This window comes from Melospiza georgiana, chromosome 9 (assembly GCF_028018845.1).
Source record: "Melospiza georgiana isolate bMelGeo1 chromosome 9, bMelGeo1.pri, whole genome shotgun sequence".
In the NCBI taxonomy this organism is placed as follows: Eukaryota; Metazoa; Chordata; class Aves; order Passeriformes; family Passerellidae; genus Melospiza; species Melospiza georgiana.
The window spans coordinates 6,311,129-6,324,158 of NC_080438.1; the positions used below are offsets into that span (position 1 = coordinate 6,311,129).

Consider the following 13,030-nt stretch of genomic DNA (forward strand, 5'->3'; position numbering starts at 1 on the left):
CCTCCCAGTAATTAACTTCCCTCTGTGGTTGTCAGGAAGTTTAATCAATAACATGAGCAGATACACCAAGCTGCCGTTCCTTCTGTGACCAACGCTCCCCTCCCAGCTCTTCCAACCCTGTGGAGGTGTCCCTGTTTTAATAAAATGAACAGGTGGGATGTGCAGAATGTCTTTGGAGGGTCAGTCTCTAAATTGTTCCTGTCCTACTTCAGAAATGATGGTACAGCTGATATAATTGCCCCTGTTCCAAAACTAAAAGCATTATCCAACTCCTGCTGCACCTGGCAAATCAACTTATGAAAGTTTCACGTGGCACCGCACTCCGAGATGCTTCAGACACCGTGATGACATTGTAATAAGAGGAGGAGCAGAAGGCTTGATCTAATATAGCTCTACTTATGTCCACCATGTACAGGACATAATGTAATTCCCTTCAAAGCTAGTGACAAAATCCCCTCGTTCTTGGTGGAATTCCAATCTGCCTTGGCAGCTTTGGGCTTGCTTTATTAAGAGTGATGTCACTCTGTGGCCTCTCTTTTCTTCTAGGGCAGTGTTGTCTGTTCTGATTCATAGCTTCTTAAATCTTCTCCTGGAACAGCTTAACACTGCTTATTTACTTCACTGTGTTTTCCAAGAACATTTTTCAGTGTCACTCATTCTCTTCCCTCCTTTATCCTCCTGTGAATCATTACATGCTTATTTACCCTACTCAGTTTTCAAACTCTAGGAGTTTCCAGCATGTTCAACGAGGTAAATTTTGGACTGACAGAGTTTATGTCTATATCTGCCCATAAGGAATATGTCTTATGCATTAAATGAATTTATAGCTCTGTAGAAAGATAATAAAGGGCTTTGGGACATCCATGTTGCAGGAGTACTTCTAAGTCATATTGAAGTCATAAAAATATTTACCAAAAAAAATCCAAAATAACCTGTAGATAAATTTTTGAGACATTTTTCTAGAAAGCTTACTGTGACTTCCCTTTGGAAAGGGAAGCATCCCTTTGAAGGGCAGGGATAGAAACATTTTAAGGAGTAATGAACCAAAATCAAACCTGACAGGCTGAAGGGAATTCCCTTCAAATGCTGGGACTTTCAGAGACAGCTGTGGAGTCTGGCTTTTTTGGTTTCTGAAAGGGCAACTTGCTGCCAAGGTCACATTTAGATTGCAATAAGAAACGTGTTGCTTCATTGTAGGAAATGTGAGCCCTTCCAGGCAAGGTTATCTCCTGCCCAGCAGAACTTCTGAATTAATCTACAATTTGTAGCATGATATTCTGGTTCCACTATTGATTTGGACTGAAATTATTTCATCTTTATGTGACACCAGGAGACTTTCCAGGCTTGTGAGAGGAGGATTTTTGTTTTTATATTTCTGACAGGCTGACATTATTAGCATTAACTCCACATCATACATATAAGTTGTATGTTGTATGAGTCTGATGTATTCTGTGATTCTATGGTAGATGTTATATATGTGTATAACTATACAAACACATGAGTATATACATATAGATATGTATTATCTAACATCTATCATAGAACCACAGAATCATTAAGGTTGGAAAAGACCTTTAATATGATCAGGTCCAACCAACAACCAGCACCACCACCCTATTGTCCAAATATTTTTAAAACACCTCCAGGACTGGTAAGTCCACCACTGCTCTGGGCTGTCTGTTCCATACTTGACAACCCTTTCCATGAAGAAATTTTCCTTAATATCCAATCTACAGCTTCCCTGAGGCTATTTCCTCTCATCACTTGTAACATTTAAATGAGGTTCCTCAGAATTATGTGTATAAAGGACTGACCAGAGGATCTCTGTTCCTCACCAATTTCACCTCCACACTGGCACTTATCCCTGTTTATTCTTTCTTGCAGAGCACAGGGATGAGAGGAGCTGTCCTTGCAGCTTTCCTCTCTTAAAAAAGAAATCAACCAAACCACTCCCCCCCACCCCTCCAAATCCACCCCACTTCCAGAATCATCCAAATTTGTTTTCCTGAGGTTTCTGTAGCAGCTGGACCGTTCCACTTCAAATAGTCTGTCCAAAAGGAAGTGTGATCATTCTTTCCTCCTTGAAAAACAGACACCATGTCTTGCAGAAAACACACATTTCCTCCCTTCCCTTTGTCCTTCAGAAAGTTTAAAGGAGAAATCTTTTGCTTTGGAGAAGGAAATATTTTAATTATCAGGAGAGCTGGCTGATTTAGCCTAAATTGGAGGGAGAAGGGGAAGGAAAATTCAGATTTACTGTCTCTTCTCTTAAGAAATAAGGTTGTTTCCAGCTGCAGTCTTCTGCTTCTTTGAATTGGATTATTTTCAAACATATATTTCTTGGAACACAGCTGCTACTTCTTTGACAAATTGAGTAATGCATCACAAAGAACTAAAATTCATGGCAACATAAAAACAAATATATGCTCATTTTTAGCACTTTGTTTTCTCCAGGCTTCTGCATCATGGTGGGATATTTTAAAAAACATCTATCTTTTATAAATCTCTTTAATAACATCTACACAATATTGAGGCAGCACTTTAATGAACAGCAATCACATCCAACCATTTGAAATGTGGGTCCCATGGTTTATATCCTCTCAGACTTCCAGCTTTGTGCTTTCAGGTCCTGATTTACAGCTGACAATGGTATTTGACTCCCCATCATATTTAATGCCCTATTTAATGCCCATATTTAATGCCCATATTTAAAGTATGATTAAAATTTAAAAGAAATATTGTTATTGAATAGGATTGATAACATGGTGGTCACACTGGAGCAGCAACAGGTTTACACAAACAATGCAGTAAAATGCGAGATAAAATGGGAATTAGGAGATCTTTCCTTCCAGAACTCTCACCCCTTACACAAATTGCAGCTCTCACTGAGGACTCCAAGAAAGAGTTGTCTGGAGTTGTCTGGAGCAATAGGCCAAATTATTTTTATTATTTGTAATAAATGGCAACAATTAAATCTGGGGTCTGTTGTGCTGACTGCCCTACAAAGATATAATAAGAACCAGGCCTCTCTGAAGAGCTTGCAGTCTAAACAGAAAATGTTGAAGTGCAGCAGAGATTAATATTTATATACAGGGCTCTACAAAATATAGAGACAGCTACTTTGAATAAACCAGCCAGGAATAATCTTTCAGTAACTGCAAAATTATGGGGGTTTTATGGTTTTTGGTTTTGGTTTTTTTGTTTTGCTTGGTTTTTGTTGGGGATTTTTGTTTATTTGTTTGCTTTTTGTTGGGTTTTTTGTTTGTTTTGATGTATATTTTAAAGAATGCAGTAAAGCACTTAACCTTCACTTTGAAATGTTTATTCATTTTTAAATTTTTTTACTTCATAATTTTGATGTTATAATATGAAACTTGACAAAATAAACACTTGAAACTTGACATAACAACAACAACATGAAGTTGACATAACAACAAAAAAATTTCTATTCCATCAAGGTCAAGGTGATTCAAAGCAAAGCAAAAGAGGAAAACTTTGCAATATTCCTTTTACAGGATATCAGAGAAATTAGAGGCATTTGGAAAATTAAAAAAAAAATTCTAAGGATTGAAGATAATTTGGAATGCTAAAAATCCTTTCTCCTTTCCTTTTCTTTGCATATTTCTACTCAAGAGCCCTCTTGGTGGTGACATGAGTAGCTTTAGCAGCTTTCCTTGGCTGTTGTGTATGATGAACTGACAGTCTCCTTTCCAATTCCTAACCTGGAAGAAAAACCAGCCAGTATTTATATTAAATAATAGTTTTGTTTACAGCACCAGCAGGCAATCAGCCCTGCAATGGACACACAGCAGGGTTGGCTGACTTTGCTGCTCCATGTCACCTTTTCTGTAGGGAAATAAGCTTCCGGAACTACTAGAGATATTTCCTAAGTTTTTTTGGGGTTTTTTTTTTTTTTTTTATTTTTTATTTTTTTTTTTTTTTGTTTTTTTGTTTTTTTGTTTTTTTTTTTTTTTTCCAAGGAGAGCTTCTGGTCTGAATATTCTTGTTGGTTCTGATTGTCACTGCTTTCCCTTATGCAATATTATCTGTTTATTTTGGCTTGCTGTTAGAAGGAACTGTACCAAAGGAAGGCTGGACTCCCATTAAAACCAGGTGTAGGCAAATGACTAGCAGAGACAAGGAGACAGGTAACTTTGAAAGAAAAAACATCACAGGAATGAACCAAAACTGCAGCTGAATTTTGTTTTTTAATTTAATGTAAAGTTTTCAGTTCCTTAAGTAGATTTTTGTCTGTTGGGAAGTAATCTGGAAAGGCACATGCTTCTGGAATATCATCTCATGGATTGGATGATGCTCAGAGAGGGAATGGCACAGCTGGGATCCATCAGGAGTCACACAGGGTTCAGCCTGTGAGGAAAAGGGAAGAATCCTATCTGAAAACTGGTGGCAAGTTCAATACAGTCAGGGTCTGTCCCAGGACTTGCGCTCTTTGCTTTCTTCAGCAATGACTTGGAGAAAGTGCCTTCTCATCAGGTTTGCAGATGTTGCCAGTTTGAAGGAGTGAGACAGAAATCTTCAAGGTCAGGGCTGGACAAGATGGGGACCAGGACAACAGGGACCTGGTGAAGTTCAACAAGAAAAAGAAAAATCCTGTTCTGGACAGGCAGAGCATCAGCTGGGGCAGGAAGATGCCAGAAGGTTCCTGGGGTAGAGGATGAAGTGATCTGACAAAACCAAGGCCACACTGTGGGTGCTACAAAGGAGGGACCTGGAGATCAAGGAGGGGATCAGCCACAGTGCTTTTAGGACCACATTCAGGAGCTGCATCCAGTTTGGGGCTCCACAGTACAGGAAAGACATCAGGAAGCTGGAGTGTGGTCAGGGGTGTCCTCAGAAAGGTGTGGACTGGAGAGGCTGCCCTGAGAGGAGAGGCCCCAGGAGGGGTTGGTCAGCCTTGGGCATGGAGACCTCAGAGAACTCAGAGCAGCCACCCTGTCTGCAGGGAGGGAAAGAGCCAGGCTGTGTAAGGAGAGACACCAGGCAGGGAAACAAGAGAGATTCACAATGGGGATGTGGAGAAATATGTTCCCTATAAGGGCACTTGAGCTTTGAATGCAGCAGATTCCAAATCCTGACTGGACCAAGCTCTGAGCAAGTTAATCTGATGTCAGAGTTGACATGCTTGAAGCACAAGAGCATCTCTCCTTGGACTACAGACTGCCCAAGGAAATAGCAAGCCTGACTTAACACCTGATCCCAGAACTCTCTCTGGTTTAAGAAGGGAGTTGGATTCCAAAAGAAGCAGCGCTTTGTGCAGAGGAGTGATCATTTGCAATTCTCATCATGAGAGTGAGAAAAGAGGAAATGCAGGGGAGAATTTGCTTGAGCTAATTTTGAAGATGTCTGGAGCACTCTGGCTTGGAGCAGCACATCAGTCCATATCATTGCTTGTTCAGACTCATCACACCCTCACATGTTAAAAACAACTTGGTTTTTGTTAGTTTGCCTTAATCCCACTGTAACATTTTGTCAGAGCCAAAGCAGAACAGTTTTTGCATGAGGTATTACTCACTTCTAGACTGTGATGGCAGAATTTTGATACCTCTAAAGCAAGTTAAAGAACTTGACTGAAAAAGAGGATGGGTGTACAAATGACTGATATAAAGATTTTTAAGGGAGAAAAACATTTCCTTAGAGCTTCATTTAGAGAAATGACAAAACAGCCCATTACAATTGCTCTCTAATGGTAGATTTTGACATGATAATGTTAAAAAAGGGGTTTTCTCCTATTAACATATTTTTTACTGAACTTTTTTAAATAAAAAAACTCTAAAACCCAAATTCTTATTAATATTAGAAAATACCTAGAGACTATATAAAATTGTGAATAGTATGTTTCAGTCAACAAAAGATTCTTACATTTTTTCAGTTATTGTCAGGCTGCTTTTGCCCAGAAAACATAATTGCTTTTTTACGGTCTGAATAGTGTTGAAAAAATTAAAATTGATTCTGGGTAGATGATATAATCCACAATTAGACAGGATTATATATTTACTGAAGCACCATGCTTCAGTATTCCAATTTCCAATGCTAAAAGTTTTGTTTCCATAAGATTATATTATTTAATTTGGGGTAAAATGGCTCATCAAAAAATATGGCATTAAATGATACCACAGAATAATGCTTGATGCAATGTCATCTCTGCAGAAACTGCCATTTCTGGAGACTGAGAGAAGGTGGCTGAAATTTCTTGTGGCTATGAAACAATTTTTCCTTAGCATATCACCAAATGCACATTCTTTTCAAACTGCGCTTTTTGTTGTCCAAAATTTTAAGTAGGTTTTCACCTCAATTATTGTCACATGTGTGTTGTCATTAATTCCAGCCATAATAAGAACCAGCAGGAAAAACAAACAAACAAACAAACAAAAAAACCAAACACTATTATCTTTCCTTTGATAGAAATCCATGTCAAATTTGAATTTTCCTATTTACTCAGGAGTTCTTGTGTTCCATAAGCACATCTCTGAGACTTCCCTAGACACAAGCCATGGCTTAAAGGAGCTGTTGTTTTATCCCTTGCTCCTGCTGCCCTGACTGCAGAGGCTCAGACTCTTCCCTGCCTTTGAGCAGAGCAAGTCTGGGCTGTGAGGAGGAAATTGCTCCAAGGTCCTTAGTCCTGAGCTAATCCCTGTTACTTTGACTGGGGAAACAGTGCAGATATGATTTAAAAGGAAATTTCAGGAATGACAGGTTCAAAGCTCAGTCCTGGACTTGCTCTGTTTGCTCTAAAGGAAATAGGAGACAAAAGTGCAGTGGTAAAATTTGGTGGTTTTGTATTTCCAGCGTGACATTGCTGTCAGATGTCAGACTGCAGCACCTTTAATCACCTGGTGTTCTGAATCCACTGACTTCCAAGGGTGCCTCCACGAGGGATCTTAGGAAACAAGCCAACCCAAGACATTTTGGCACCCCGGAGAAGCTCCACAAAGCACTCAAACAAACAAAAGCATAAGTGTGCTGTGTAGGTGGGACAGTCTTGTAACAAAATACCAGGGAAAATCAAAATATTCACAGGATATCAGGGCTCCTGCTCTCTTCCAACAGTGAGCAGGGCCTGGAATCTGAAATGCAAGGAACTCTCAGAACTTCTAAAAAGAAAGTTTAGAGTTTTAGCATTCAAGATATAGAAATAAGTAGTTACAGAGGTAAACAAGGAATTTAGAATGCAGTACTGTATGTTTGTGTGTCATAATTATCTATGAAAGCTTGCACTGTAACATAAATACATAAGAGGAAATATTTCAAGATTAAGTAAAAATCATAAATATCTTTGTTAGCAGTGTTTTATTAGTCAACAAATCCTTAAAAAGTCTTGTAACTAGGAGTTTTGTGACCTTCTGAACTCTGCTATAATGATGTGAGCCAAACTTACCCTTCCTAATATTGTAGAAAATAAGAAAATAAACTGCATCATCAGAAACAACTCAGAAGCCCCATCACTAACTCATTCAAAACTCCTTCAGAAATAAAGAAGGCATAAAGCATGGCACCTTTTTCCCTTGCAGCAGAGCACTGTCAGGTCCTTGGGTGAGGTTTTCTGGATTTTTTTGGCCTTTGCCAGCTCTGTCTGCAGAGTTGTAACCACTGCACCCAGCACTGAGCCCTGCTCTGACACCAAACAACACTGAGGATCCAATTTACACCTCTGCAGCTCTAGGTATTTCTCACAGCCTAAATATATCTGATATTCACCTGATTTCAGCAGGAATGTTTGCTCCCATTATGATATTTCTCCTTTATTCTTTCCCACTGAAATATGGGATGCCATTTCTGTCTCCAGGCACTTGTGACACAAGGAAGATTTACTGGCAGAAAGGAGAAGTGAAAAGAGACACAACGAGCCAGAAAATGAACTTGCTTGACCCACCACTGCATATAATGTTTTACCTTTTTAACCTTATTTGCAATTAATGAAGGATATCTAAAATCACATTGCATGTGCTACCCACATAAAAATAAAAAAGAAAATGCTGTAATCAGATTTTATGTGTAATCAAGAATCATAGTCTGGTTTTTCGGGTTGTCCTGTGCAGGGCCAGAGGTTAGACTCAATGATCCATGTGGGTCCTTCCCAGCTCAGGATATTCCCTGATTTTATGAATTAAAGTATCAATTTCTATGGCCCCTGGGACTGTAATACTGGCTGTTAATCCTCAGGAATGGCTGGCACTGTGTGTTGATTAGAGTGTAATAGTTTAATCATCTCTCAGTGTTAGGAGTTCATGTTGTAGTTTCACAGATCATGAAATGTGTCTGTTTAAGATATGGGCACATTATCTTCTCTTCTTTTATTTTTTAATTTTTTTTTTATGCAGCAGGCACTGTGTAACCATGCTCATTTTATCTCTGTCTCTCCTTCACCTGCATTATGGAGCTCATTAGCAGGATCAGACAGGGCACAAGGGTAGTCAAAGATGATGTTTATTACAGGAAGAAAAAAACCATTTTCTGATTGGAAATGCTGTTGCATTGCAAGTTGAGGAGTGTAAACCTTCCTTATCACTTCTAAACACTGCATGGAGCAGTTGTTAGCTGTAGAGATTAGTGCCATCGAGCAGAGGACAGCAAAGTGACAACATTCCTTAAATACATGGTTAGAGCAATGTGAGGGCTGAAAAGCATCCTCTGAGCCTGTTGTTTCCTGAGGGAGTTGCCTTTGTTTTGACTTCATGAAGCTCATTTTAAAGAGCTTTACCAGTGCCTCAGAGGAACAGAAAGGAAAAGAGACATTAGGAATTAAGCAGGTAATAAGGAATGTGGCTTTGGGATCTCATCCACCCCAGAGGTGTCAGAGTATATATTTATATACATATAGCATATACATATATGTAAATTATATATTTATTTTTATATATTTATATACATATAGTATATATATAAATAAAAATATATATTTATAGTTCAGTTCTCTAAATCTGGTAGAATTTATCTGATTTTTACGAGCTGCAAAAGGACTTACTTTGTATCAGCTCAATAAACCTTCTTTCCTATTACTTAATTTTTTTAAATGACCATTTTTAATATTTTTAAGTCTTCAGACTTGGAGGGCTTTACCAAGCCAATGGGCCAAGGCAGACACAACTTTCTGTCACACCTTCTGTGCAGACCTGGGAGGGACTGAGAGCTGGGAAGGGCAGTGTGAGGATGTCACTGAGCCCAGGAAGGGACAAAACTCTCTGGCACTGTCTTTGAGCTCCAGTGAGTCAGGCATTCCTTTATTCTGGCCAGGATGTGCACTGGAAATCACTCCAACTACACATGTCCATTATGAGACTTTGCACATCCTATAAACTTATAGAAAACAAAGAATTCTTTGATTCTACACAATTCTTTTCCTTAGTTAGTGTGTGATCTTCTATTGGATATTGATCCCTTTGCCTTTCATGCCTATTTGGTCTAGCTCTGTAGTTCCCTTATCATTCTTCTCTCAGAGGGGTTGTCTCCAACTTTGCCAGGCAGATTTTCATTAGTTTAAAGTCTGATTAATGTCTGATTACCTCCTCTGTATCTTCTAAATTCCCAACATATAAATTTTAAAATCCCACATCTCCAAAGGCCCTTTTTATTTGTTGAAGCTTATCAGGCCCTGCCCAGCCTGACCCAAAACCTTGCTGGTTTAAAGATTAAACAAACAGCAGAGCCCAGCTCCCCTCCCCCTTGGCAAAGGGGAACAAATCCATTACTAAAGTTGCTTAAAAATAAAAAGAATGTTATGGAATTTCTAACAAGGAATCAGAGGTTGGCAAAGTTGGACTGGGCTCTGAGCAACCTAATCTAGAGAAGGTATCTGCTCATTGCAGTGGGAGTTGGACTATAAATGTCCTTTCTTACCCAAATTATTCTCTAATTGTAAGGTAGGAATAATTGTCATTGGGGAAGGAGAAAACAGAACTTTCTATCCCAAAACTACATTAAGATTCACAGAGATGCTCATCTGGTAATGCAGAATTTATTAAATATTCCCATTAATTCAAATTGTTAGCTGTACACCCAGGAATGGACATTCTTGCTGGACAGAGGATAAAAAGCAACTTAGACAAATTAAGGAAGGGATGAAGCAAAAGATAAAAGGCTCCAAATAGTAGATAAGATAAAGAAACAGTTCCTTTCCCTCATGCCCTAAGGACAGCACAGGGGCTGTACGAAGACAAAGGCATGAGGGCAAAATGAACAACACATTCCCAGAAGAATTATTAAAAACATTTTGTTAAACATAAAATCATAATAATTTTCCCTTGATTTTCATTTTTTACCTTCCAGAAGACTTTCAATGCTTTCTGTTTTGTTATGAGCCATCACCCATCACAGAAAATACTCTGCTGAAGTGGGACTGTTGTATTCCATCACTGCCCTGTGTCCTTCACTATATGGTCAAGGGTCACTACAGCATATTTATAAATGATCTTTTTTTCTCCATCCATAAAAAAGAAAATATTTTTGCCTGCTTTGTGTAAAAATCTTAAAAAAGCTAAAGCTAAACCAAAAGACTTAAAAACAAGTATGTCAATGGAGTATTCTTTGATGTGAGTGGACGTTTTCCCTAGTCTTCCATGAGCAACCTAAAATGACACCAATGTTAAATATTATGATTATTTTTGTTTGAAGAGGGAGGGTACCTGTTTGAAGAGGCAGCAGGATCTTTGCTTTCACATAGTCTGCTGAAATATAAACCATCCAAAAGGAGCATCTGGCAGGGTGAAAGCCAAACTGTGGGATGAGTGACTTCATTGCAGGAACAAGCTGAAAAAAAAAAAAGGATTGTGAAGGGTGGGAGGATAGCAGCAGGCAGAAGGGCAGGCAGGGAAACATACTGATATACAAAAACAAGAAAGATAAAGGATAAACATGTGCATTCAAGTGTGCCACTCACTCTCACATATTTACCCAGTATTTGGAGCCCTTTTAATGAAAGTCTATTTAAGTTCAGAAGTTATACATCATTCTACTTATGGAAACAGACTCCTTAATTCATAAAACTCTGTTAGTAAGATTCTGTCTACATATCTTTTGTGGACTGAGCTACCAGAATAAGTCACAAAGCATGGCATGTTCACAGTAACAATATGACCTTGTGATTGAAGAACTCCTTTCCACCACTTTAGAGACAAAAAAGAAGTTATGGGAACACTTTTGAAGTGTCATAAAATTTTGAAGTACCATAAAATGCTTTGAAAGGCTCCATTTTAATTGTAAATACTTATGAAAGTCTAATTTAATGGCTTGTGTCGGGTGAAAAAACATATATATAAGAGCAATGGCCTGTAAAATCACATTTACTTGCATGTCCTAAGTATTGGAATACACTTCTTTTAAGACAGTTTCTGATGTTCTTCAAATGAGTCAATAAACATTGATCATTAAATGCGCATTTGCTTTCAGATCCCAGATTTGAAGGTAAGAAACTCTGATTCTTATTTAATCTTCGTATTACCCAGGTTGAGAAACAAGGACAAAGCTTGTATTTGCTTTAATATTAATTTTAAATTATAGAAATTTAGAATTTTCTGACTTTATTCTAACATTACCAATGAAAATGTAGTCATCTTTCTAGTTAGAAAGAGTTAAAATGCTCAATTTTAAAATTTCAAAAGATTGAGTTTATGAAAATCGTTTTGTGAAAAAAACAAATGAAAAGTTAATTTCTGCTGCAAGAATAACCATAGCCACATAATTAAAGACTATTAATTATTATTTTTTTTGCAGATGAATTCAAATTATTTATGAAGAGGCTGCCTTTGAATTATTTCCTGAACACATCTGCTGTGATGCATTTGTGGACAATGGATTCTAATTTCCAACGCCGCTACGAGCAGCTGGAGAGCAGCATGAAGCAACTCTTCCTCAAGGCCCAGAGAACGGTGCACAAACTCTTCAGCCTCAGCAAGAGGTGCCACAAGCAACCCCTCATCCGCATGCCAAGGCAGAGGTAAGTGCCTTGTTTGAAAGGAGAGGTGTCTGCTAAGGAAGGCAGGAACTTTCCCTGAAATGGAAAATGTGAACCCACTTCCTCTGAATTATTATAATTTTGAAATTAAAAGGCTCTCAGGCAAAGATATGGGAATAAGCATAACAGTTCTGTACTAGGAAAATTAAAAATACAAATGCAACAGTACAAACAAAACAAAAAATACCCTGACAGAGTCAGAACAGGAGGGGACACCCTGTGGGTTAGGGTGGTGGCAGCAGTCTGTGAGAAATAGCTATTCACTTTTCATAGTTCAGGTTTATTAAACCTTATCAAAAGTACAACACAAGAATGAATAAAGAAAAAAGGTTACAGCGCTGGGAACAAAAAGATTTTCCCTGTTACGTGCTCAGCCCCTACACAATGGAGGTTTTACCCTTTTTAACCCCTTAATCCCTCTCAAAGTTCTGCCCATCAACCTCTTCTTTGCTGTCCAGTGGTGGAGATCTCTTCCTCAAATCCTCATTGGAGGTCAGATGTCACCATAGTGACAAGCCAGCCCTCCCAGATGTCCCAACTCCAGCTGTCCCTGACTAGCCACATGAGGGGGTACAACATAACTATAAATCTATAAACTTTTCTAAGCCTATATACATGATATTTGTCAATTAATTGTGAGAGTCAATCATAACATTACTCATCTATCACAAGTCCCATTCCATGGTGGCTCAGCCCTCCTGCAGTGCCAGTGTGATTCTGCTGGAGCAGGGATCCTGCACAAGGGGAGAGTTTTCCTCTGCAGCTCCAGGGCTGCTGGAGATGGACCTGGGCTCCCTCTGGCAATGCAGGGCAGCAGAAAGCTGCTGCTCTGGGAATGCGGGGGGCAAAGGCTGCTGTGGTGTTCCAAACCTCAGATTGTATCCAGGCAGGAATGCTTGGTTCCTCCCCTGGGCGGAGCATCTCCCCATGAGATGATGGCATTTGATCAACCATGCAGGGACACTCACTGGCCCATGAACAGAAGATAATTAATAATTAATGGCCCTTGAACAGAAGATATTTCCTGAGGGAGGATAGGTTGTGGTAGAGATAAAGAAAACT

The 13,030-nt window shown here is 38.9% G+C and overlaps 1 protein-coding gene across 2 annotated transcripts in view; it reads left to right on the top strand.

The window, feature by feature from the left end:
- The window catches only part of BRINP3 (BMP/retinoic acid inducible neural specific 3), a 198,107-nt gene that overhangs the window by 148,524 nt on the left and 36,553 nt on the right, over nt 1-13,030 (top strand). For both annotated transcript variants that reach the window (XM_058030608.1, XM_058030609.1), the window contains exon 7: nt 11,728-11,950. In XM_058030608.1, coding sequence (XP_057886591.1) covers nt 11,728-11,950 — 223 coding nt within the window. The remainder of the gene's footprint in view (nt 1-11,727; nt 11,951-13,030) is intronic.